Source organism: Delphinapterus leucas, chromosome 7 (assembly GCF_059928025.1).
Source record: "Delphinapterus leucas isolate spDelLeu-1000000601 "Yukka" chromosome 7, BTC_Dleu_Yukka2, whole genome shotgun sequence".
Classification (NCBI taxonomy): domain Eukaryota; kingdom Metazoa; phylum Chordata; class Mammalia; order Artiodactyla; family Monodontidae; genus Delphinapterus; species Delphinapterus leucas.
The window spans coordinates 15756481-15783982 of record NC_143135.1 but is presented as its reverse complement, the minus strand read 5'-3'; the positions used below and the strand labels follow the sequence as shown (position 1 = coordinate 15783982).

Genomic DNA, 27502 nt, shown 5'->3' with positions numbered 1-27502 from the left:
TACATGAAAACACAGTTTAAAAGGCATTAGTTTTCTCCTTCCTTATCTCTGCTCTGATACTGTGTTCTTCTTCAAAAAGAACAGCCTCACCTCCGATGGGGAAAGTTAGCAAGGCACGCCCTCCCAGGCTTGAATCAGTTCCTTAAAGTGAGCCCTCTCTGGAAGTTCCCACCGGCTCATCCTTAATGGCTCTGTTGCTTGCCTTGGCCACCCCCGTAATCTGGAAGCTAGGGTTGAGGGCTGTTTGATTCACTGGATTTGTTTTTAATTCAGGACGCATAGAGTACGTTCCACCTGCATTTTGTTTCTCATTCAGTCCGTCTATTACTGATCCTAATCCCAGGGACTTCAAAGCTCCTGCCCTTTATAGCCTATTAAAGCCAGGAAGTTTCTGATGGATTAGAGCAAGGAATGAGTTTGAAGTTTGTAATGTGCACCACTATCACCGATAAGGTCTAGTTTATTGCGTGACAGTAGTATCTGTGCTTTTTATGGCTGTTCTTGTTTAATTGGTTATACTGAAGTCAGGATAGTCAACCCTGGAAACTCCCGGTAGCAGATCCATAGTCTAGGCTGGGAGAAGAACGTACTTCTGTCTGTGAGGCAAATCAGGATTTAAATGTCCTCCTGAGACATTTAAAAATTTTTACTTGGTGGGACTTTTGTTCTCTGAGAGAATCAATACTTACTTTTTATATTCAGAGAGCCACAGTTTAGTAAACAAAGTAGCTATTTTAAATGAATAGTATGCCCTGAAGCACACTGCCTTTTGTGTTATTATTATTAACTATCTTTTATGCCAAGTTTTTTTCCTCCCAACATTTCTGGATTTTTCTTTTTTTTGACTCTCAATAAAGGAGGAGGAAGGGGGTAGAAGAAAACGGAAGGTGTTGGCACCAGGTGCCATCTAAGAGGGAGAAAGGGAGGAGGACGGGACAAAAGGAGCAGCGCAGGGATGGTCGTGGGAGACCCTGGTCCACCAGAGTGAGGGGGATCGGAGGTACTGCATTGCTCATTCGTCTCTTCATTTATAAAGGAGAGGTCGTGTTTTCAGAAGCAAGGCTGCGTGTCCCGTGTCCCTCGTGGGACGCGGAACAACTCTGTGTCATGCTGCAGTCACGCTCCTGCACGAGGAGGCCACCAGCTTTCAGAGAGCCTCCACCCTCACCCCGCCCTCCTGCCCAGATAGGCAGTTCTGTCCTTAGAAAACTTCATTAGCCACTTCGGGCTGAAGGGGAATCATTTATTGTAAACTTGAGTCACTTCTTTGGGGCAAGTATCATTACAAACTACGAGAAAGGAGAAATCTTTTTCTTCCTTCTTGGTCTAAGTCCCTACATTGGCATAACTAAAAGCAACAGCACAAACCTAGGTTTTGGAGCTGGGTGTTCAGTTTTAATTTTTGGTACACCCTAGTAAAGTGTAGTGGTTAATTCTATGACCAAGAGTTTAGTTTATTTTTGAAATATTTTGGCTCTAGAGAGGAAAGACAGCCCTCAACTGATGAGGCCCTAATTTTGACACGGTTAGGGACTGGACCAGCTTTTTTCTAACAGTGGTTTTTAGGTCAGGGCTCCAGCTCTGGTGACGTGGTTGTCAAGGGAGAACATGAACCATGTTTAATCTTCTGTGGGGTGTTGGTTCAGTTGGTGAATGCGGCTGTCAGCTCTGGCCCTCGTGCCAGCAGAGGCATCTGATTTTTCATGTACGGCATTAGTAACATATATATTTTTTAAAAAGCAGGTCCAAGGCTTTGAAATATTAGAGGCAAAAGTGATGTTTTCCGCTCTCTCTACATTTACTAGAATAAATATTGTGGCTAACATGCCTGCTGCTGGGAGGGTTAGTGTAGGCAGAAATTGCCCCCCCCCAACCTATTTTTTTTTCACTCTGCAACCCAGCCAAATACTTTTTTCTTTTTGGTTACATTTAAGTCTAAATTGCTGGATTTGAAGTTTAAGTAAATGCTTAGACTAGGCAATAGAAATTTCCAGCGAGGTTTCGTCACGTTGGTTTTGAGCTCTGTCAGAAGAAAAGGCAAGCCACCGCCTTCCTTCTCCCCGGCTCTCTAGTTTCCAGGCTTGATGGATATAAAGGTTGTTAGCCTTGGCCCCTGGCCCCAGTCTGAAGGAAGCTGTTACATTGTACATTTCAGATAGGTTTAACTCAGCCTTCTGTTTTAATTGATTTCAGTTTTAAATTTGAGTTGATCTCAAGGAACCCCCCATCCTGACCCCAGCTTCAGATTGGGACTCTCATAGTTCTTAATAGGCAGGATGGGATTGGCTGAGCATTTCAGGATGGTCACCTCGGAAGAGGCAAGCGAGAAGTAGAAGCAGCAGCTCTCTTCCTTCGAGCTGAATTCTGGGACCTGGGGAGTGAGGGGCATGGGGACCAGCTGTACACCAGGCAGCTCTAGCACTCCTCGAGGGGGCTCAAGATTTGTATGGAGATAATCTGATCATTTAGTTCGTGGATCTGTGGTTGTGTTTGTGACAGTGATCGCCAGGATGGGCTTTGGCATCATCAGGCAACCTGAGCATTGTGTAGTACCTTTGCAAAGTTGGAGAATTCTTGCTCACGTGGCTCTTGGCATCCAGCTTGGAGAAAACTGTTAATCGGTACACATTTTTAAAAAATCCTTAACACGAGGAGTTCTTTTTCTCCTTCAAGCTGGACTAAAGCTCAAAACTGTAAAGTTATCAGGTCAGCTGGCTCAGCTGTTTGCTTTTTATAAACTTGGCCATGTGTTTGAGAAATCTTATTTTTCAGACTACTTTGTGTGAATGGAAGGTGACATTTCTGTTTGCCAGCTACAGATTCACAGGATGAGACACAAGCTATAAGTCATGTGGTTCCATTTAGAATTTCAAGAAGTAAAGAAAAAGAGCCCATCTGGGATAAGCAGTGTAGCAAGAGGCTGAAGGTTTCTAGCTGTGACACTGTTTGCTTCTGCACCCTAAGGAGTCACCCCATATTCTTCTGTCTACACCTCTTCAAGTTGTCAGAGGGGAGGTGAAGCTCCTAGACTTTACAAGAATCCATCTGTGAAGATGAGAATGACGTAGCATTATTATAACCATGCACTGAGTACCTTTTACATCCAGGGTATAGGAACGGTGCTAAGTGCTTTACACGTATTATCTCTACTCCTTATGACAGACCTGCAAGGAAGCTGTTATTCTTCCCATTTTACAAAAGTGAAGCTCAGATTAGTTGAGTAATTTGCCTCAGTCACAGAGCTGCAAAATGGCAGAGCCAGACGTGAACACAGGTCTCTCTGGATCCAAAGCTCATGCGCTGTGCACTAGGCCGCACTGTATCTATTCAGATTGCCAATGAGCGCTCAGAAAATCGTCATGCTTTGTCAGTTCTCTAATTTGGGATTATGCAGGTGAACCAGGTCCTTATCAGGGGCTCAAGGAGAGGCAGAAGAGTAAATCTATTCTTTTGAAAATACTTAATGGAAAGAAAGAAAGAAAGAAAAAAATAACCTCTATTCTTTCTCACCTATATTTGTCTTTCCTACCTCATGCTCCTGTCCTATTTTTAAATTAATTAATTAATTAATTAATTGTCTGCATGGGGTCTTCGTTGCGATGTGCAGGCTTTCTCTAGTTGGGGCGAGCGGGAGCTACTCTTTGTTGTGGTGCGCGGGCTTCTCATTTCGGTGGCTTCTCTTGTTGCGGAGCATGGGCTCTAGGCGCGCGGGCTTCAGTAGTTGTGGCACGGGGGCTCAGTAGTTGTGGTTCGCGGACTCGAGAGCGCAGGCTCAGTAGTTGTGGCGCACGGGCTTAGTTGCTCTGCGGCATGTGGGATCTTCCTGGACCAGGGCTCGACCCCATGTCCCCTGCATTGGCAGGCGGATTCTTAGCCACTGCGCCACCAGGGAAGTCCCCCTATTTTTTTAAACAGAATCAAAATCCCATATCAACATTCTCTGCTTTAGGGCAGGGAGTAATTATAATGCTTATTCTTTGATTGCTGCCCTCTTATCTCTGTATTCCACGGAAGGGATGCTAAAGCCCGAGAGAAAGGTAGTTCCCTTTCTTAGAGGCCTATTTTATTTGAAAATGTGAAAACAAGGGCTTCCCTGGTGGCGCAGTGGTTGAGAATCTGCCTGCTGATGCAGGGGACACGGGTTTGTGTCCCGGTCCGGGAGGATCCCACATGCCGCGGAGCAGCTGGGCCCATGAGCCGTGGCCGCTGAGCCTGCGCGTCCGGAGCCTGTGCTCCGCAACGGGAGAGGCCACAACAGTGAGAGGCCCGCGTACCGCAAAAAAAAAAAAAAAAAGTGAAAACAAGAAACTGGGAATTCTACTTGAAGTCCTGTCTTGTAGTAACGATGGTTCATAGACAGCTGGACCATTGAGATGGAGACTCCTTTTGCCAAAGCTGCCTTTGGCTATCCAGGCCCAACCCAGAACAGGAAGAGGTAATCGCATTTCCAAAAAAGCCGTGATTCATTCTGCATTCCCATCTGCACCCCATATCATCCTCTTTGGCCTTCATCACCTTCTAAAACTTCCCCATCAAAGACTTTCTAGAGGCAGGTTAGTTCTTTATGGACATTGTCTCAAGTAATATGAGGATCTATGCAGGCGAAGAATGTGGAAAGCTGTCGAACATGCTGTGCACACTCCCCGAGTGCAAGTCCCGATCTCATCCAGGGTGGAGGCACGTCTACACTTGACCCAAGCAGCTAGCCTGTTTTCTATACGTACTGCAGAAAGAGGGGCTGTTTGTTGCCTTGTGAAATTAACATGGCAAAAGTTCCATGCTCTTTTGTTCCGCTAGTGTGTTAGGTTTTCTCAGTTCCAGAGGATTAATGGCAGGGATTCTGTTCCTCTCAAAGTAGACATTGAAGATACATGCTGAGGACACGCCCCTGGCTTGTCAGAGTAATATACCAGATCTGACATGTCCCACTTTGCCACTGCTACCTAAGGTTCAAAAATATCCTTTGGTCTGTAAATAGACTCAGACTTTCAAGGGAAAGCATAGCTGACACTTAGTGGATATCTGCTAGGTGCCGGGCACCATGCTGCTAAATGTGTTACCGTTCATCCTCACACCTTCTCACATGTGAAGGTGGTGTTCCTCTTCCATCTTCACAGTCAAAGAAACAGGTAGAAAGCGATTGACTTGTTCAGGATCACATAGCTGGTAATGGATACACCTGAGATTTGAAGCTCTTTCCAGAGACTGTTCTTTCTGTGCAGTGTTACTGTCCATACAGTCCTAGGACCTCAGAGGCATCTTGCTTGGTCTCTAAAGTTAGTGCATTTCAAATAGAAGTGCACATTGTGTGGCCAAAGGCATTTCATTGCATCAGAAAATTCTTACCTATTTAGAGTTTAAATCAATTTCCCTGTAACTTCCACCCAGCCATTGGTCATGGTTCTAACTTCAGAGGCCATAGAAAACAATTCCCCTTTCATCTGATAATCCTTCTGATATCCCTAGTGTGTTAGTCAAGGTCCAGGTGGGAGACAGAAACCACACAGTAACTTGAACAGGAAAAGTTTAATATAAAGAATTACTAACTAGGAATAGGAGATTGGTGACTAAACGGTAAAAAAGAGCTCTCTAAGGATTACAGGAAATAAACTTGGGAGAGCCTCTTCCCCAGCTAGGTCTGAGATTCAGACCTGGCTGGAGACAGGGTGGCTGCAGCCCACTGCATGGTGAAGGTTCTCAGGTGCCACAGGCCAAGACTGGCAAACAAGAAACCAGCAGCTGCCTTGGATACCCGCGGAATTCAGCAGGAAGTTGTCCAGGGGGTGTTATCAGGCCAGCCGGGGTACTGTCGAGGGCTTCAGTTCACTGAGTTGCTCTTGAAGGTATCTGCAGAACCTGCTGGGAAGCTGCCCTTGGGGGTGCCTCCTCTAAGACCCTTGGAGCACCCCAACGTGTTACATGGATGTATTGTAAATTATGCATAGGAGATTTTATCTGCAGTCAGTTAAGACAGGTTTTTTTCCCTCCTGATCTTCCCTCTGTCACACTTCTCCTTCAGTATGGTGACTCTGGAGTGGCCACAGGCATTTTGGGGCTACAAGAATCACAAAAACTAGACCTTCCCACAATTACGTGTTGGGATTTTGGAAGCAGTATGATACCTTTTCTATTCTCGTTTGACAAATGTTGCGTGAAGAACAAACTGCCCTCTGTAGAGAACACTGAGGTCTGTGGACGTGGGTCCTGTATTGAAACAAGTATTAATTTCATGCTATGCTAAACACAGCACTTTAAAATAAGGAACCTGAGGTTAAATGGCTTCAGTCATTTCAAAGTAGAATGGGAAAAATGTAAGGCAAGTCATGAGTTTGTGTTTCTTCACTATGCCAGAAAATCCCATGTAATTGGACCTAGATATTCGATATTTACTCTGTAAATTGATCATAATGAGAAACCAAGCCCAGTGAGTCAGGAGAGCAGGGCTGTCGAGGTGGTAAGGTGCTAAGTTAGGAAAGCTGACCTCCTTCAGGGCCACAGTTCTGTGAGGGTGGATTCGGCAGCCTTGGGAGCTGTGGGTGATGGCGTGATGGGGGCAGGCGCTTCTGTCTTCAGCACGTGTATTTCCCAGCACAGCTGCAGGCAGGTTTTGAGCTAGGGTGTACCTACCTGGAAGGATTGTGCAGAGGTGGTAGAGTCCTGGTGTTCAAACCACGGGCCTGAGCGTGAGGCGGTCCAGAGCCCATTCGTCCTCTCCTCACCGTGACCTTCATCAAGTCGTTTTGCTCCTCTGTCTCTCAATCGTGAGTTGAAGCCACTTGGTGGATTCTGGTTAAGACAACATTGAGAATCAGTAGTGTTGTAAGGATGTAGAGAGGATAGAAGTATTTACAATGTAGGATATTATAAAAACGCACCTGTAAGTGTTTCTCCTTGCACAGCTGGGCGAGTGGATTTCGTGAGAGTCACGGATGTGAGCTGATTCTTCCATCTCACTTGTGATGCGATGCTTTCACCAGTTTATCTCCTCACAGAAGTTAGGAGAGTAATAAATACCTTGGTTTTTCTTTTTCCAGATTCTCTGTGGCCCAAAATCCGGGTTCCTTTAAAAGTTGTAAGAACTGCTGAAAACAAGTTGAGTAACCGTTTCTTCCCTTACGATGAAATCGAGACGGAGGCCGTTCTGGCCATTGACGACGATATCATTATGCTGACCTCTGATGAGCTGCAGTTCGGTTATGAGGTAAGGAGGTTCCAAACGGTGCATTTACATTTTTGATAGTTATTGCCCATTATTGCTTGTCTTTCCTACTAAAGAGTGTTATATTTCATTCTGTAAAGTCGTAATTTCTAAATTCTAGTAGCGTCCAAAAGCTGTGCGTAGGAGTGTAGGTTATGAAGCTGTTCTTTAGAACTTTGGGGAAACCCTATTCCAAAATGACAGCTGTGCCATCCACCAGTTTTGGGAACTCCCAGGGAGAGTCCCAGGGGACATTTTCAAAAGAGCATCTATGACGTTTAACAAGCACTTTAATTGATGTCTCCTTGAATACCACTTCCCCGACTCAAGCAGCTGGGCACAGCAACAATAAAAACATCAATAAGCAAAGAAGCTGGCGACACTGACAAACAGAAAGCAGACCCTGTTGATGGCTTTCTTTCTGAGTTTTAAGTGGAGAGGCTGGCTGCCTGTCTTTGGGGAGAAACATTCTCTATCACCATTCATTCGATGTGGCTGATGGATTAGACTGGGTTCAGGGGTTAAGTATGGAGACCAGTAAAGGTCTCCCCAGGGGAAAGTGCCAGAGCTGAGGCCTGGTGAAAAGCAGTAGGAATTGATGAGTCCTGTCAGGGAGGATGTACACGAGATGCATGATGGCGACAGGCTGAGGCCTGCGGCTGCGGGGGTGTAGTGGTGGTATCAGACCCAAGCAAAACAGAGTGTACAAATCAATTAGCTACAGCTGGCACAGGGGAGAGCGGGGGGGGGGGGGGGCGGTGAAGTGTATCCCCTGTAGTCATCCTGTCTTTGGGAGAGAGGTAACTATTTTTAGGATTTGTTAAATTTGAGGTTCTAAGAAATCATGAAGTTTTATCTAATGAAGCAATATGTGATACATATATTTATTATAGAAATTTACTTTCTAAGCCTTAAATTAGAAGTGGATTTTAAGGGGAAGAAATAGGAATCCCCCTACTACTGCCACCACCAAAAATTAAAAGCTCAAGTTTTCCCAGGTTTTTACTATATTTATAAAATATATTTATATATCCATTGCGTATAAAAGAAATTGTGAAATAGACTGATGTGTGATACCTTGGTCGATGTCATTACTGGCCAGTGAAAGGCATGAGACTAGCTAGGAAAACATACACTCATCTTTCTGGATTTATTTCTATTCATATTGGTGTCTTTCTTTCGTATCGTCACGTCTAGGGTGTTGGATGATGTTTCATACACTATCATTCCCATTTTTTCAAAAAGCAAATTACCTACTTATTCCTCTAAGTAATAAGTAGGCAACTCATGGCAAAACCAGTTTTTCTGCCAGTGTCTTCTCTCCATTGCATGTAATGGCTTCAAACTATACCCATGTGTTTATTTTTGTGGTAAAAGGAAGGTTGAAAAAGGGAACATTCCAAATGGTGTAGCCAAGATGGACAGAGTGCTACCTCTTTGATATTTCAGTTGGTCTAAATGAAGTCTAATAAAAGGAAGTTAGACTAGATGAATTCCTTTCAACCTTGAGTTGAAATCTTGGGGTCTCATGAATATTGAAACCTGGGATCTCTTTCAACCTTGAGTTCGTTTCAAGCAGCAAAAAATGTGTTGATGAGAGGAAGTGCAAAACCCGGAGGGACTGAGCTTGAATCTTCACCTCTTCCCTCTGATGCCCTGTGTTTACTCCACGTTACCTCTAAAGAAGTAATGTGTATCAGAGGAGTAGGGGGCAGGGAAACCCCTCATCTCCAGTAATTGGGATCTTCTCCAGATGCTATGAAAGGAACAACTTTCCTAACTACTATCTATATACAACTTACTATGTTCCTATCAATTTACTGGGTGTTTACATACATTAATGATCTTTTCCCAAACCTGCAAGGCAGTTATTGTTTTTCACCTTCTTTACTGAGACCAAGCAAGGTTAGATAACTTGCTGCAGTCACACAGCTAAATAAGTGGAAGAGTTGGGGGTTAAATTCAAGTTTGTGTGACACCATACTGTCTTCCCTGAGGACTTTTACCATGTCAGAGACTACTGGTCCTCAAAAGTAGTCCTCAGAACCATCAGCATATCCCTTGTCCATCACTAACTTACCTTGCTGCTAAGGAAAACTAATATTTTTCAGGCATCCCTGCCACTAGTGCTTTAGGGTAACTTCGTAAAGTTATTTCTTGTATAGTAATTAATATAATGAACAAAGTTAGGACAGTACTGGGCCCAAGTTTCTACTCTGTCACCATGGACAACTTATGTAATCTCTCTGGGTTGTAGTTTATTCTTATATAGAGTGGCACTAGCAGTATCTGCCTCGTTGGGTTGTCACGTACATTAGGTAAGATTGTGTAGCACACGTGGGCAGCGCTCAGGAGGCACCCGTTCTGGGCGGTGGGCAGTGTACTCTTCCTCTCTTTATGAGGCACCACATTAGCAGCTGCTACCGCGACTGCTGCTGTCGTTCTCATGATTCCGCTGATTCGTGAGGGAGGTTGATGCTTGTTTCCATCATTCAGAAGGGACAGTTCTCTTCTGGAGAGGGTACCCAGTTTTGTGTTGAATCGGAAGACAGAAGATGGTGCTCCTAAATCCTGTTTTTTATGCCAAAGGCTAGGATTATTCTCATGCAAGCTTGACGGATTAAGTGAATAAACAAATCAGTTAACAAAAATTTATGTCCTAGGAGAGTTACGTTGGAGCCCAGAACTACTTCTTCGTCACAGTTATCACAGTGTGTTAGGATTGTATCTATCTCGTTGACTGCTCTTCATCCTTCAGCACTCAGATCAAAAGAAGCTTTCAGAAAGTCTCCAGACTAGAGCACTCTACCTCTTTGTGAGCAAATAATTGTGAAGGGTGTTGTTTAGTGTCTGCTTTTCTTCTAGAACATAAGCCCCATAGGGACAGAACCACGGCTGTCTTGTTCATTGCTGTATCCTCTTTGCCTAACCCAATTCAGTCCGTTCATCAGATACTCAGTCATATTTGATGAATGAATAAATCTTCATTACCAGCATGCATATGAAAGATAGGAGAGAGATTATTCTGGCCTGCATGCCTTTCCACTTCACTGTGATCCATAATCTGGATACAGCCATTTTAGAAAGCAGTTTGGAGTTTAAAATGTTAAACATATATCTACCACGTGACCCCGCCATTCTCCTCACAGAGATTCACCCTAGAGAAATAAGAGCATAAGTATACACAAATACTTGTACGCTAATACAAGTATTAGTATTTGTACTTGCAGCTTTTATTTGTAAAAGCCAAAATCTGGAGGGGAAAAAAAGAAAAGTCTTATCAAAAGTTGAATGAATAAACTAATTGTGGTCTATCCATACAGTAGAATACTACTCAGTAATAAATTGATGAGCCACCGATGCGTACGACAACATGGTTGTATCGAAAAATAATTATGCCGAGTGAGTGAAGCAAGATGAAAAAGAGAACATATTTTATGATTTCATTTATAGAAAACACAAACTAATCTTTAGTGATCAGGAGATCGGTGGCTGCCTGGAGAAGGGGTAGGGAGGGTCAGCTTGAAAAATGTATTAAAAGGGGGGCCATATGGGTTCAGTGCAAACCACAAAACATTGCTGAGAGAAATTGAACAAATTCATAAATGGAAAGATGTATCATACGTCTGAATCCAAAGACTCACTATTATTAAGTTGTAAGTTCTCCCCAAACTGATTTATAGATTCAAAGCAAGCCCAGTCAAAATCCCAGAAGGCTTTTTAAAAAGTTAAAATTGACAAGCTAGTTCTAGAATTGAAATGGAAACACAATGGGCCTGGAAAAGCCAAAGCAATTTTAAGAAAGAAGGACAAAATTGCGGGACTACCTTATTTTAAGACTTCTATAAAGCTACAGTAATCAGGACTCTGTGGTACTGGTGTAAACTTAGACGTGTAGATCAATGAAATAGAACAGAGTCCAGAAATAGACCACACGTGTCATCAATCAGTTTTCAGCAAAAGACCCAAGTCAGTTCGATAGCGGTGGGACAGGCTTTTCACTAAACGGTGCTGGAGTAATTTGATATCCATATGTCAGTTCAGAATGGATCCTAGCCCTAAATGCAGGAACTAAAATTATAAAGCTTCTTAAAGAAAACAGTGGAAAAAGTTCTAGTGTACCTGAGCTAAGCAATGTTTGTTTTTTTTCCTTTAAGTAAGAGACAAATAGCACAGTATATAAAAGAAACCAAATTGGACTTCATCAAAATTAACACTTTTTAAAAAGACACTTCTAAGAAAATAAAAAGGCAAGTCATAGACTGGGAAAAATATTTTCAAAATATATAAAGAACTCTCATACCCCTCAGTTAAAAACAGGCAGAAGATTTGAACAGTTACTTCATAAAAGAAGATATAGAGATGTAAACTAACATATGAAAAAACTCTCCACCTCACAGTCATTAGGGCAATCCTAAAGTAAAGGCACGATGAGTTACCACTATATACCCACTAGAATGATGAAATAAAATTTAAAATACTGATAGTGCCACATGTTGGTTAGACTGTGGAGCAACTTAGAAGTCTCATACATAGTGGTAAAAATGCTAAATGGTACAACCAGGTTGGGAAAATGTTTGGCAGGTTCTCATAAAGTTAGAAAAAGTTATACTTTTCATATGACCCAGCTTCCAAAAGAAATAAAAACGTATGTGTATGGAATTACATATACTACCAAATGTAAAATAGCTAGCTAGTGGGAAGCAGCCACATAGCCCAGGGAGATCAGCTGGGTGCTTTGTGACCACCTAGAGGGGTGGGATAGAGAGGGTGGCAGGGAGATGCAAGAGGGAGGAGATATGGGGATGTATGTATATGTATAGCTGATTCACTTTGTTATAAAGCAGAAACTAACACACCACTGTAAAGCAATTATACTCCAATAAAGATGTTAAAAAAATTTAAAAAAACAGAACAAGCAAAGAACAAAATAAACCCCACAAATTATCACTATCAGGAATGAAAAGGAATTAAGGAAGTGTTGTCACTATAGATCCTACAGGCATTAAAAGAATATTATGAAAATTTATATGAAATGTAAAAATTCTTTGAAAATTACAACTTACGTAAAATTAAACAGAATATGTACCCTCTATTAAAGAAATTGTTGTTATCAAAATCTTCCTACAAGGAAAAATCCAGGCCCAGATGGTTTTACTGGTGATTTCTTGAAAATAAAGTGATAGTTTCGGGTTGGAGATAAACTTAGAGATCATCTAGCTTGCTCACTTTTAATTATAGGTAAGGCCCATCCATAAACTATATGAAGCCCATAAATGACTTATCCAATATCACCCAGTTAGTAAGTGGCACTTAATAAGGGCATACAGCTCATTTTGTTGCTATTTTCCCCATACCATGCCACCTGGGAAGATTTCATCATGTAACTGTCCTATTTCTGCCTCTGTGCCATTCAAACCCATTTGTTTGAAACCTCTCTTTGGTGAAGGTAAAAACACCTGAACATTTTGTTTCCTATTCCAATATTAACAAATAAGAATCCGTATCAGTCAGGAAAACAGAATCTATACTAATTGTTTCAACAGAATGGATTTAGTATATGAAATTTTCTAATAGAGGTATTAGAGAGCTGAGAGGGCAAACAGGGGCTACTGAAAGTATAAAGAGAGAATAACTCCAGGGAGCGTCCACTACCCCTAGGGTGGGAGGAACAAAGGAAGAGAGGGAAGAGGCTGGGTTCGTCAGAACCTAGAAGCTTGGAAGAGACCCCCCCCACCCCACCCCCTCACCCCCGGGGCTGGGCCTTAAACCTCTGAGGAGGGGCCACCGGCTGGCTATTGCTAGTACTTCTGAGGGGTCAGGGTAAGGCTGGCTCTGCCGGAAGAGGCTAGAACCACATTCTGCTGCTGGGGTGAAATGCCACACTGTCGGGAAAAGCAGGCAAAACAGGAAGTAATTCCCTTCTCCTTTTCTCTAGTTTTCCAGTCTCTCTCTAGTGCACCCTGTTGGTAGATCACCTGGCAAAGGTGAGATGTTTGCAGAGTCTCAGCCCTAGCATCACAAGGCAGAATTTAGAGGCAGGGCTTGGGGCTACAAGGCAGTAGCTTTATAACCAGTGCAGTCTACCCCTTTGGCTACTCCAGAGCATCCATACAGACCCTTCTACACATATTTGAACTTCCATGCAGCAACAGTAACAAGTGTATTCTTTTCACTAAGAAGGATGCAGCAGCTGTCCTTTATACATATACAGGCCTTGCATTCCCTCCCCTAGAAGGTGAGACACAGAGTCCCAATAGTCATAATATCAGTCTCTGGTTAATTATTTATTCTTTCTTTAATTTTGTCACAGTTCTACTTAGTATTCTGTAACTTAATGAATAAATCATAGGCTTCCAATTCTGGACAAGATTGAGCAAGCACATTCCGCCCTATTCCTAGAAAAAGAAGACAGACTGGCTAGGGTCCTCAGGACCTAAGGGATACTCCAGCAGTGAGTTCCCTTGGATTTTTTTTTTTCCTTCCTTCCTCCCTCCTTCCCTCCCTCCTGTATACCCCAGCCTCAGTGCTGCAGAAGGCCATGACACTCATAGGCACAGATAACGAGCATACAAACGCAGAAAAAGAAAAAGAAAAAGAAAAACCCACTTTCTCTTGTAAGGACTGGGAAGAGGGCAGCCCTGCTGATGGAACGCTTTTGACTGTACCTGCTCTACACCAGGCAAACACCATGAAAGAAGCCGTGTGTACCCCTGCCAACTAGATGCTGTGACTGGGGGCATTGTCGTTCAGAGCCCTGCTGACCATTCCCACCCTGCACTACCAGGAGGCAGGAGCAGAGACGGCACTGCTCCCCTGTCCCCTCTCCACTCTGGAGACTGTGGGGTGGAACCCAGTTGACCTTCCATGTCCTCCATGAAGTGAATGTTAGCGAAGACGCAGCTGCAGAGACTGGGGGCTGGGGGGCGGTGTCCTGTCCACCATCCCCAGCCTGCACCAAGCAACAGACAGCAAAGAGCACCTCATCCGTTCCCAACTCGAGAGTGGAGGGAAGGTTATGGAAAGGAGGGATTCCTCCTGGGCACACTGTCACCCCTCTCCCTTCAGATCAGCCCATGCATGAAACTGACTAGAATCAACACAGCAAAGGCTTTGAGAAAGAAACTGTAGTGTAGAATACTGCCCAGGTTTCAAATTAGCCTCTGGGTAGCACACAAATTAGGCAGACCAGAATAGCACGATATAGCCTTTGAAAATTCAATTGATATTCAATCCAGAGCCCACAAAGTGGATCCGGACATGCACTCTGAACCTAAGCTCCCTGCTAAAACAGAAAGTGTGAAAGGCAGCACCATCTCACAGTAACAGTCAGCATGTTCAGGAAACAATCCAAAATTACTCATCATACCAAGAACCAGGAAAATCGCAACTTTAATGAGAAAAGATAATCAACAGTTGCCAACACCAAAATGACACAGATGTCGGAATTATCGACCAGGATATTAAAACTGCTATCATAAAAAATCCTCTAATAAGTAATTATGAGCACTGTTGAAACAAATGGAAAAATAGAAAGTCTCAGCAAAGAAACAGAAGCTATAAAGAAGAGCCAGATGGAAATTTTAGTACTGAAAACTGCAGTAACCAAAATTTAAAACTCACTGGGTGGGTTCAATAGGTGAATGGAGATAACAGGAAAGAACTGGTGAACTTGAGGATAAATCAATAGGAATTATCCAATCTAAACAGCATGGAGAAAATAGGGAAAAAAAAAAATGAACAGAGCCTCAGGGACCTGTGGGACAGTCACAAAAGATACAACATTCGTGTCGTCAGAGTCCCAGAAGGAGAAGAGAAAGAATGGGGGGCAGAAAAAATTTTTTAAAGAAATAGCTGAAAGCTTCCAAACTTTGCCAAAGGTCATTTAACTTATAGACTCAAGAGGCTGAGGAAACTACAGACATCTGAAGAATAAGTTATATAGACTATATACATTGTATATATGGAATATATCATAGCTATAATTCTTATATCAAATTGGAAAAGAAGAGACAAATAAATTGGTGTGTATATGGTAAGGAATCGAGCGAACTGCATGGCTGCTACATTCTTCTGCAGGTTGCCCGTGAGCCATAGTTGATATTTATGACTTTCTTACACTGCTCATCCCACATCCTTTTATCCTCAGCCAGAACTCTAGTATGTTTATTACAGACCCAGTTTCTTTAATGGCTCTAGTACTATTCAGGCTTTCTATCTCTTCCTGTGTTAGTTTTGATAAGCTGTGTTTTTCAAGGACTCTGTTCGTTTAATTTAAATTGTGAAATGCATTGCTATAAAATCATCCATACTATTATCTTGTTATTGTTTAAAGTCCATAAGATTTGGATTGCTGTGCTCTTTTTCATTCCTGATATTGACAACTTTTTTTTCTCTCCTTTTCTTTAGCCTTGTTAGAGGTATATCAGTGTCATATTCTTTGCAAAGAATCAACTTTTGATTTTGTTGATTTTTCTTTAGTGTGTATTTGTTTTGTATTTCATTAACTACTCTTTTCTTGATTAATCTCTTCCTCTAATTTCATGAGTTTAAGTTGCTGTTATTTTTCTAACCTTTTGACTTGATAGCTTAGATCAGTGATTTCAGTATTTATTTTTCTAATATATGCATTTAAAGCTGTAAATTTCTCCTTAATTACTGCTTTAGGTACCTTCCCAAGTTTTGATTTGTCATATTTTCATTATCCTTAAGTTTAAAATATTTTCTAATTTCTTCTTTGACCCATAGTTATATAAAAGTATATTGCTTACTTTTGTCAGTTTTTAAAGTTACCTTTTTCTTATTGAGTTCTGATTTGATTCCACTGTGGTCAGAAAATATACTCCATATGATCTCATCATTTTGAAATGTGTTGAGACTCTATGGCTTAGTAAAAGGTCTATTTTGGTTAATGTTCTGTGTGCCCCTAAAAAGAGTCTACATTCTGCAGTTGTAGATTTAATGATCTTACTAGGTCAATTAGGTAACGTTAGGTACATTGGCACTTTTAGTACAACCAAAATATTCCCCTGCTTATTCTTCTCTGAAATAGGCATCTTCGTTTCTTCTGGTTTGGCTGTGTGTGTGTCTATAGCCTTTATTAGTTTTGTAGTAGTTAAATTCATTATCCTAGATTAAATAAAAAATGGTTTAAACACAGTATTTAATATGTGAGAATCAAAGAGAAACCATGCAGCAGACCGTTCTCACTGTGGCTCCAAAGCATTTTTAGAGAAATCTGGAGAGACAGAGGCGTCTCCCCATTTGGGAATTTTTCAGGAAGGGGCAGCCAGCAGTCCTCCGGTATCTAAGGTGGTTTTACTAGTCCTTCCTGGAGCTGAAGAATAGACCAGATGACTTCCTAAAATTCCTCAGGTGTCATGAATCTAAGGGATCAGAAGTACAGGCAAATGTATAAGGTATGGGTTCATGTGAAAAAGAATCCAACTTGTATGCGTAAAAAGTGTCAAACTCCTTTGCTTTCCTGTGAAACCCAGAGAGATTGTTTGTGTGAGGATCCAGGGGTATTTGGAGGCAATGCCAACAGCTTTTTAGGAGTGAAAGGGAGAGCACAGCCGTTGCCTTAGCGGAGGAGAGCGTGGTGACCCGGGGTCTGTTCTGATGGTGTTTCTGCTGATGCCTCTTCGAGGCCTGACATATGTTTCTCACAACGAGAGGGCATTGTAAAGCAGAGCTTTAGTTAGAGGGTTGGAAGCATCACTTTACAGAAACCATTTTAAAGCAGCAGGCTCCACAGCTTGCTTAAGGGACACAGAGCAGAGTCTGAAGGCAGCTCGCAGATGGCACCCTCCCCGAGCTATGAGAAAGAAAAGGTGGCCTTCCGTCAGAGCCCAGAGATGAAAGAGGAGTGAAGGGGGAAGGTCTACCTGGGCTGTAAGCTTGAAACCCGTCACGACCTCCGGAATCCCTTTCCCGGAGGAAGTTGCTGGAGCCACGGCAGTGCTCGGCCAGCCTCTGCAAAACCATAGCACACGTAGGGAATGTTAACACTGTACTGGGGTCCACGGACAAGGCAGAAAGCTCTGTTTTAAAGAAACCTGGCATCAGAACGGGAAGGGACCTTGGAGACCATCCTGTCACTTCATGCTTTATTTCTGAGAAAACTGAGGTGCGAGGAGGTTAAGTTACTTCTGTAAGGTGTTAAATGTACGTTGAATATAACCCTTTAAGGGATGCCCTAGCAAGTTCTTGGGAATGAAAGGCCAGACCCTGTAGGAAAGGCCTTTTTTCTTCCAGTGTCTGTGACTTGAGGACACAGACATGTGGATTCAAGACCTAATGCCTGGGTATCATTATTTATTTAATTGGAAGAAAACATAGGGGTCATTTGCCTGTTTAAATGGGTCATATTCCCTGTTGGAAGGCAAAGAACTTTGGGAAATGTTACATTCCCTCGCCAGCCCCGAAATCAGGAGCGAAAGAATGATCTTCTCTGGCCCTGCGTGTTTCTGACTTGTTTGACAAGCTCTAGTGAGCTACCAGATGTGGAGATTCTTTTCAGCCTGGGATAATTTATTTATCTGTTTATGTATTTTACCAGGAAAGTATCTGTTGAGTTCTTGATACTCATTTGCAAGGAGCTCCTGGGGGAACAGTAGCAGTGTATAGTGTTACTTGAACGTTTGATTTTTTTTTCCCCCCAAGTCTGTCTGCTTTTATTTCAGAGCTAAAGAGCTGGGAAATAAAATGCAACTTGTTCCTCCTCCCCTCCCCCGCCTTTAAGAGAGGCCGTTTAAAACATGTGGCAGAAAATGAGCCATGCAGACTTGGCTGGATGTATGAACCCGGGAATTTATTTTTCCTTTCGTACTTTGATCCTCATTTCCAACCATAAAAAATTATTAGTAGCCCTTAAGTGTTGAACATTTTTCACCTGAGAGATGTGAAACACTCTTGGCTAATAATACTGGTTATAAAATCAGTCCTTCATGTGGGGATGGGGGTTGACTAAGAGCAACTGTATGTTGTCGGGTGCACACAATGCTGATGCCTTGCTTTTACTGCCTTGCGTCCCCTAGGTGGTAGCGGCTGCTGGAACCTCTTGGGTGCTAATCAATTATGATAATTTATTTGTTTTATTTTGTTCACAACTCCCCAAGGTAATGGCAAGTAAAGGATAATGAAAAGACAGCAAAATAGCATGGAATGCCCTACTTTTTCTCATGAGAACGTGAAACCACCTCTGAGTGCGTTCTCCTGCTATAGGAAGGACCAAGATGAAAGGCAACCCAAGTCAGAACGAGCTTGGGTGTACGTGTGGTCGCACGGGGGAGTCACAGGCCAGTTGATGTGATGGAGGCGGAACTTGTGTTTGGGTTGACGTTGGAAGCTAGGTCGGTTCAGCCATATAGGGCCAGCTGATGGACAGGCTAAGAGGTCAGCTGAAAAGTCAAAGGCGGTGAAGAGGTGTCATAGGTTTGCAAAGAGGTATATGGTCCAGGCAGTCAGATCACAGGATGAACTAGAGATGACAGACTGAAGACAGGGAAAGCCAGTTAGATAATGGTAGTGGAAAACCTATAAGCTTAATGTTCATCTGGACTGAAGAACCAAGAAGGGAAAGGTGGGCTCCGTCATAGCTCAGATTTGATTGGTAACGAGGGAGCTTGGCTAAGTGGAGAATTCCAGAGCTGAGACTATATAACAGTTAACTTTTGAAACAGAATTAGTAAAATTTAGAGCTAAATGTATTCATCCAGGGAGAGGGGGAGAGATGATGTATTCTGTGATTCTAAATAAACTATTCCACTTTCTCTCTTCTCACTAGAAGAGCAGAAAGTTGGAAACACCTATCTTAGAATTCGACTTAATAATAACCTTTTTTAAAAAGCTAGTGGGTAACTTTTAAAAAAGAAAATAGGTTGTCTCTGTCCTTCTGTTTGTCCCTCTCTGAGCCATCTCCCAGTGAAAGTGCCACAGATACCGGGTCTTGGACTGGGTCTCAAGACTGTTTCTCACAGACTTGTGGTTATGATCTTTCTGATTGGGAATTGGCTGCTTTCCTCTCTAGATTTAAGTCCCAGAGTCCTAGATCTGAAATTGTGCTCAGGGTTGTTGGGAATCCAGGGCGGGTTTTCTTTACGGTACATGGAACCACCTGTCTCATCCTGCCATGGGCCCTACGACAGGCTTACACTCTTTGGTTTCACCTAGAGCACCGAGAAACTGGGTTCTCATAGCCAACACTGATAAAAATGAAACGTCCCTAAAGGAGGGCCCAAATGCAAGGGACATCCCTGCAGCAGATAACCTAACTATTGGAAGTGCCTTGGCCTTCAGTGGGAACCAGTGCCATAGATTTCCGTTCCTTGGCCTCTCAGCTGACTCAGATCCTTGAGCCTTCACGTGGCCTGACCCAGTGGCTGCCTGGAAAGACTGGGAATTCGGGTGTTTCCTCCTCCTCTCTGGATGATGGACTGTAGCAGCAGTGTACCATGGAGCCAGCACAGGTGTTGGTCCCCATGAGTGCAGGCACTGGCTGTCCCAAGGAGCCGGGCCTGTCTTGGGCGTGCGCAAAATCAAACCTTGTCAGAGCTGTTCGGGATCAGCATTTGTGCTGGGTCTGCGCTAAGGCTTTACAGTAGCTATAGAACCATTTTGTCAAAGCTGAGCTTTTTGAACACTAAAAATTGTCTAGGACTTGCGGTGACTTCTTCTTTTAGGATCTGAAGAAGCTGATGGCTGGAAGCTCTCTTTGAGCCTTGTGTATTACATCTGAGTGAGTGACAGTTCCCCTCTGAGTCTCCTTCCTGGGCCTGGCCATCATACAGATCAGTGGTGTGGACCATTGTAAGGACATCTGTCTCTCTTTACTTCCATTTTTCTCCCTTTTCTTAAGTACATGAAGAGTTGCCTTTATAGAGACTGATGTTCTGAGAAGAGGGAGCAGGCCGGACGGCTCATTCTGTGAGTGTCCTTGCCCGCGAGGTACAGTCAGAACTCCCCTCACAGGAGGCATGAGGAAGACTGAGGTCAGAGGGGAGTCATTCTTCCTAGAGAATTACCTCCCTGGGGTCTTCACATCACTTCGGGCTCCCTGTTTCCAGCCTGTGGGAGACCTGAACCCTCTGATAGGTCTGTCCTATCACCAGCTTGCACTGATTTACACCGCCCAGACTCGAGGGGCCTGGAGGGAGAATAGTTCACGTGTGCCGCTCTGAGCACGAGCTGCTGAAAGCGGACCCCGAGTGGCAGGCCGGGGCCCACGGAGGTGCTGAGAGAAGCTGCAGTGAGGTTTGACCTCTCGGAGCTTTTCTAAAGCACCCAGTCCCCATCGGAGGGTAAGTCAAACAAATATTAAGGAAAGGAAATCGAATATGTCTGCTGAACATTGAAATAACATCTGATGGTTTAAAAAAGCACCCAGTTGGGAATTACAATAGAGTGACACTTTTTCCTTCCCCACTGAGCAAATTAAAACAGCAAGCTCAGAATTTGTTTGCCTAGCCATTAATGAAACATCAAATGTAGGACTCGGGGCTCCTTATCCCAAGGAGGGAGCCTGCTGCCCGCTGGTACATCAGGTGTCTCCGTTGAAGGGTGTCTCCTCCTCGCAGACTCCCATCCCACGGAAGTCAGGTGAGTTAGATTTGCAGTTTTCCATAAGCGCTTATTTTGTCAGGCAGTGCCGGTGAGGAAAGAGCTCTCCTGACCTTCCCACTCCCCGCCCTACGTGCCCCCCACCCCAGCCACACCTCGCCATCTTTCTTGTCTGCAGCACCGGCAAGCCCACCTGGCCCCGGAGTTCTGTGCCTCAAGAATGAATGTTTGTAGTGTGGGATAGTTATTTTAAAGAGGTGTTGGTACACTTGATGGTTTAAAGAATGCATACTTTCCCTCCCCCATTCAAAAGGAGATAACTGCCGTGATATTCCAGCCCTGAGAGGATCCATATGTTTACGGGTTATTGTTCCAAAACCTGCCTGTTGTCTCTTTGGGATTGATTACAGGCTTTGGCCGCTCTAGGAATCCAGAGCTTCAGGATTTGGTTAATGATTTGGGAATAGGGGGAATTTGTCTTGCATGGGCTGCTTATCTGCCTTGATTTTCATAGGGGTGCTTAAAGGAGGCGTGTGGGCAGGACTTGGCATGGGACCAGGGGAAATGAAAGCCATCCTGGCCGTATCCAGGCCCTGAACTCCCCCCGCAGCTCTCTCAGGAGGGCAGAGCCTGCACCTTTTGGAGCAGAATTCTGTGGTGTGCTGCCCAGGTGTGAAGCCGCACCGTTCATTGCCACTTGTAAAATTGCTTGCAAAATCGTGAGTTTAAGACAGTGGTTGCTGATTGCTATTGCATTAGACTTAGCAATTCCCTGTTTTGGAAGAATAGAAAGAAAGAAAATTTTAAAGGAACGGAGTAGTCCCCAAACCTTAAAAATGTCACACCTGGGAGAATGAATCTCAAGAAAACAAGGTGAGCTAATCAGTGTGATAAAATTACAACTCACCTCTTAGGTCAGATTTATTTCTTGCTGCTCCAAAATTGGTGCGTAGGGTTAATCGTGATTGCAGTATATTTGCTACTATCTGTTGGCTGCTTTAGATCAAAACTCGTCAACCTTTAAAAGCAAAATTTCTAGGTTCCCATCCAGCCTCTGGAGTTGGGGCTGAAGACTTGAGGGGTGGGGCAGAGGTCCTGATCACATGTTGACACTCTGCTCCTGGAAGGGGCAGGAAAGGGCTAACTTCTTATAACCGAGGCCACTAATTCACATCGGTGGTGTAGCTCTGGGGCTGGATTGACAAACCCCCCTCTTTAGCTCGGTCCATTCAGACAGGATTGTGTTTGCCTGGTCTACTGCCTGGTCTACTGCTCTGTGCCTAGTGCTTGACACATAGTGGGTGCTCAGTCAATATTTACTGATTGAGTGCACGTAATGTGATTGGATATGGAATTTTTTTATATATAATTTCTATGAGTGAAATTAGAAGGAGTTTTTCAAAGTTTAAATGATTCTGTATTTTGTATTCAGAGGGAGAACTCTGGTTTTCTCCTTGCTGGCCTGCTTAAACAGAGAGCAAAGAGTAAAATTTTGTACTGATAATTTACCTGGTTGGGGGCAATAGGGATCTCAGCCCTAACTTTGTAATTTAACTTCCTTTTCCTTTATCCTCTTAAAATGAAATCCATGAAGCTTTTTCCTTATTCCCTGCTTTCCCATCCCCGGCTTAACTCTTTTTTTGTACTTTTTCCTGCATCCTTGCTTTCTTTCATCTCTAGCTTTCTATGCATATGTCATTAGATTTTCTCAGTGGTAAGCTCCTTAGTAACAAGATCTATCCTTTATTTTTGTATTCACTCTTTGAAGTATAAGACAGTCCCTAGAAAATAGTTGGGGGCAACTGATTTTTGACCAGAGGTGCAAACGCAATACAGTGGAGGAAAGACAGCTCTGTTAATGAATGGTTCTAGACAAATTGGACATCCAGAGGCAAAAATTTAACCTTGACCTAAACCTCACACCTTACAGAAAAATTAACTGGAAGTGAATCATGGGCTTAAACATATGAAACGTAAAATTATGAAACTTTCAGGAAAAAAACTTAAGGAGAAAACTCTTCAGGATCTAGGGCTAGACAAAGAGAAGCATGATTCATAAAAGGAAAAGTTGATAACTTGGACCTCATCAACATTTAAAACTTATGCTCTGGGGCTTCCCTGGTGGCGCAGTGGTTGAGAGTCCGCCTGCCGATGCAGGGGACGTGGGTTCGTGCCCCGGTCCGGCAGGATCCCACATGCCGCAGAGCGGCTGGGCCCGTGAGCCATGGCCGCTGAGCCTGCGCGTCCAGAGCCTGTGCTCCGCAACGGGAGAGACCACAACATACTGCATACTGCAAAAAAAACTTATGCTCTGTGAAAGGCCTTGTGAAGAGGATTAAAAGACAAGCTGCAGACTGAGGGAAACTATTTGCAAACAACATATCCAACAAAGGAGTAGCACCTAGGATATGTAACTCTCAAAACTCAACAGCAAAAGACAAACAATCCAATTAGAAAACGCGCAAAGGACAGGAGCAGTTATTTCACCGAAGAGTATATACAGGTGGCGAAAAGCACGTGAAAAGATGTTTGACACCATTAACCATTAAAGATTAAAACTGGAATTATATACACCTATCAGAATGGCTAAAATTTAAAAAAAAATTGTCACGACACCAAACGCTGGTGAAGATGCAGAGAAACTGGATCTCTCATACATTACTGGTAGGAATGTAAAATGGTACAGCCACTCTGGAAAAACGGTTTGGGCCATTTCTTACAAAACTAAGCACGCGACTACCACACGACACAGCAGCTTAACTCGGGCATTTATTCCAGAGGCAGCAAAATTTCTGCCCACACAGAAACCTGTATGTGGACGTTCGTAGCAGCTTTGTTTGTAGTGCCAAAAAACGAATTAGCCCAGATATCCTTTAGGGGGTGAATGGTTAAACAAACTGGTCCATCCACACCATGGAATATTACTCAACAACGAAAAGAACCAAACTATTGATATACAGAGCAATTTAGATGAATCTCTGGGGAATTATGCTGTGTGAAAAAAAAGCTAATCCCGAAAGGTTACGTATTGTATGATTCCATTGATACATAGCCTTCTTGAAATTACGAAATTGTAGAAATAGAGAACAGATTAGCAGTTGTCAGAAGGTACCTGGATGGGGAGGGTCTATAAAAGGTCAGCAGGAGGGACCCTCATGCTGATGGAAATGCTCTGAATCTTGACTGTGTCAGTGTGAATATCATGTTGTTATGTCACACTATAGTTTTGCCAGATGTTACCATTGGGAGGAACTGGGTAAAGAGCACACAGGCTCCCTCTGCATTCTTTCTTACAACTACTTTTGAATCTACAGTTATCTCAAAATAAAATGTTTAGTTAAAAAATAGTGGGAGCTCAGAAAGTATCTAAGAGTTGAATGTGTAAATGAATTAATAAATAGGAACACCCAAATCTCTCCATCCCTAGACTGTGACTTAAGCTTGCTGTTGGGTTGCCTTTCTAGAACTTGATAGCAGGATTAATATTTTTTTAATAAATTTATTTATTTATTTATTTATTTATGGCTGCGTTGGGCCTTCATTGCTGCATGCGGGCCTTCTCTAGTTGCGGCGAGCGGGGGCTACTCTTCCTTGCAGTGCATGGGCTTCCCATTGTGGTGGCTTCTCTTGTTGCGGAACACAGGCTCTAGGCACGCGGGCTTCAGTAGTTGTGGCCCCCCGGCTCTAGAGCACAGGCTCAGCAGTTGTGGCGCACGGGCTTAGTTGCTCCGTGGCATGTGGGGTCTTCCCGGACCAGGGCTCGAACCCATGTCCCCTGCATTGGCAGGTGGATTCTTAACCACTGTGCCACCAGGGAAGTCCAGGGTTAATATTTTTAAGATAGGTGGAATCTCTGGATATTTAAAGAAATGTTATTGAGGGCATCATCTGTTTTCTGTTTTTTGTCTCTTTTTGCATCACCTGTTTTGATAGTTTGGACTTTATTCTAGTGTTTGCCTTCTGTTGTAGGCCATCCCAAATCTTTTTTTTGAGTAGATGGGATACAAATAAATAAGTGATTTAAAAAGAGTTCCTCTGCTTCTTGATTTTCCACCAAGAGATTATGGAGTTTAAGCACACATATAGAGCACTCCAATTAATTAACTCATTAAAGAATCATTTTGGAACCACATTTATGCTTCAGAGTCAGCCAGGATTGCAGCTTGTGGTCAATGCCATTTCCTCCCTTTGCACAGTAAGAAAACAAACCTGGCCAGTTCTGCAGTAGCATCTGCGAGTGATAGGGCAGAACAGTGCCGTGAAGTAAGAAGAGTTACTTCCTCCCTGCTGGGCAGAGCTGATATCTTTGGTCTCCAGTCAGTCAAATCAAGGCTCACCAAGATCAAGTTGAAATTTTGAAGGCTCAGTAATGGTTATTTATAAAAGCTGAGGTCTCTGTCTCTACCTCATGCAGGGTTTAAAGGGAATAGCCATTTGGCTTATGGTCACTGTTCTTCTTTCAACTTCATTAAACAATCCCCTGGGACCAGACTTAGAAACAGCATCACCCCCACTGGAGTTGAGGTTATGGAAATAAAAATGATTTCACGTTTAGTGGGTCTTAAGGAGCACGAAATTAGAAGGCCCGTGACCTGATCCTGACCCATCTCTGCCTCCTCCCATCCCCTCAAACTCGCGTCTCTCCTTCCCTTCTTTATTGTCTCTCAGGAGATTCATTGCCTCATGAAAAATAGTAGTTGAGTTTAATCTTTTGTTCAGCTGCCTTTTGCTTGTCCTTCCTTCCCTGCCCCAGAGCCTCCCGGATTACAAGGTTCCAGTAGGCCCTCGGTGTCCTAAGTGGCGTCTCACTCGTTTGCCACACAGCTGATGGGACTTCCTCCTTTTAACAGTGGGAGCACGTGGCTTTCTCTGCTAAATGGAAATCACGTTCATGAAGAGCCTTCGGCTTTCAGAAGATGGATGCTGAGGGGAGCAAAAGGTTTTGTCGTTTTCCCCGCTGCCTCTCGCTTCTCCATTCTGTTCCCCACCTCGGCCATTCGCATGTGCGTAGGACCCTTAACCATCTCTGCCAGCAACTGCACACAGCTGAGAGCACTGACACTGAGTGTGACTTTAAACCCCGTCATCTGACCTCTTTGTTTGACAAGTGAGGGCCTGAGTGTGGGGAGAGGAAGTGCTTTTTAGAATCAGGAGAGCGGGAAATCGCAGGACTTCGTGAGCAGAGGCTGGACGGGGAGTTAGGCCTGACCCAGCAGTGTGACCTCTGGACAGCGCTTCTTGTCCAGCCTTCAGTTTTCCCGTCTGTCCAGTGAGGGGACTGGACCAAATGATCTCCGCCTTCCAAGTGACCCCTGAGTCAGCGTGGGCGGTGGTCCGCAGCTCACACTGCCGGAGTGTGAGTCTCTTCTTAACCATCCACCGAAGGCCTGTGGTTCTGCCGTCTGGTGAGATGGCAGATGTCTTAGAGCCACCTCTTCAGTGGTGTCTCCCTAACAGTGGTACCCGTGAAAGGTTTAACGCACATGCTCCTCTACCAGCTGTGGCCAATCCTGGTCTGTCTCCCTACCTTCATCACAGCCCCAGGCCTGAAGAGAGGACTTGAGAGGAGTGGCGATCATGTGCCCCAGCGCCAGGGCACTAACCTCCAGCCAGACTGAGGCAAATAGGATCGCTGCCAAAACCCCAGGAGCCTTCCCACGATGGGGCTTTTCCTGTTTGGCTAATTTTAAGCAGAACCCCACCTTGGGTTGGAAAGGTCTCTGGGGCAGACTGAAGTGATGTAACAGGTAACTCTTAATACATAATGCAGCGTGTACATGTATTTGTCAAAACCAGTCAGCATCAGGGCACTCCAGATGACAACGTTGGGCTCCCTTGCTCTAGATGCCCAGCGTTAGCATTTAATCGTGTCCCAGGCATGGGTAAAAGCTCTTTGGCTTTTTGCAAAGCACCCCCTTGACAAAAACTACCAACCACCATTGTAATTAAAAGCATGAGCTGAAAATGGAGCCAATCAGTCCCTCCATTCCACTTCATTTCAGGAAATTCCAAATATAAAAGGTGAGCTTTGTTCCCAGAGGGCTGACAGTGAATCCGATAACTGGCTTCTCTGTGGAAACCAGCTAGAAATTGGACCTCAGCCAGCTCCCCCTTTCCCATCTGGGCAGCTCGCAAGACAGTCCTGATGGAAAGGACGGCCACTAATCCAAAGGTGTCTGCAAACTGGGTTCCTTGCAGCTCTGCCACGACTGACCCTCGCATGTGGCCACAGGGCTTGGGCTGGGTCATAGCGTTCTGTTCTGCTTTGATGGTTAGGGATCAACAACACCTAGGGGGCATGTGCAAGGAGAGAAATGAACCCTGGCCCAGTCTGGGTACCTTGCGTCCATGTTCTGCCCCCTCTCCACCACCACCCCCACCCCCTTTTCCCCCACCACTTCTTAGTCCATCTCTTGATTCATGAATCCTGATACATGTGGCATCCCTCTCACCCAGTAGCAATATCCCTGTGGGAACTATGCCTTTGAAAGTGTGATGACTGTAGCAGCCACTTCAGAGAGTTCCTTTCCTCCTGGAGCTAGCCCATGATCTCCTAATCGGACATCCCAGATGGGCGCCACCTGTTGTTTCACCTTCTCCCTCCCCCACCCCACCCCCAGTCTGTTTCCTGAATCTGACTGTGGTTAGCACACACCCTGAGTTTAATATGCGCTCTCTAAGCTGGCTTAGAATATAGTGCATTCTCCTCTTTTCAGGAACATTTATTGGGTTACCCGTGTGGGT

At 44.0% G+C, this 27502-nt stretch overlaps 1 protein-coding gene across 10 annotated transcripts in view; it reads left to right on the top strand.

The window, feature by feature from the left end:
* The window catches only part of EXT2 (exostosin glycosyltransferase 2), a 139960-nt gene that overhangs the window by 95022 nt on the left and 17436 nt on the right, over positions 1–27502 (top strand). For all 10 annotated transcript variants that reach the window (XR_016393794.1, XM_022592194.3, XM_022592195.3 and 7 more), the window contains one exon: positions 7035–7201. Coding sequence is in view for 9 of the 10 variants with exons in the window: in XM_022592194.3 (XP_022447902.1) it covers positions 7035–7201 (167 nt within the window). In the remaining variant the exon portion in view is untranslated. The remainder of the gene's footprint in view (positions 1–7034; positions 7202–27502) is intronic.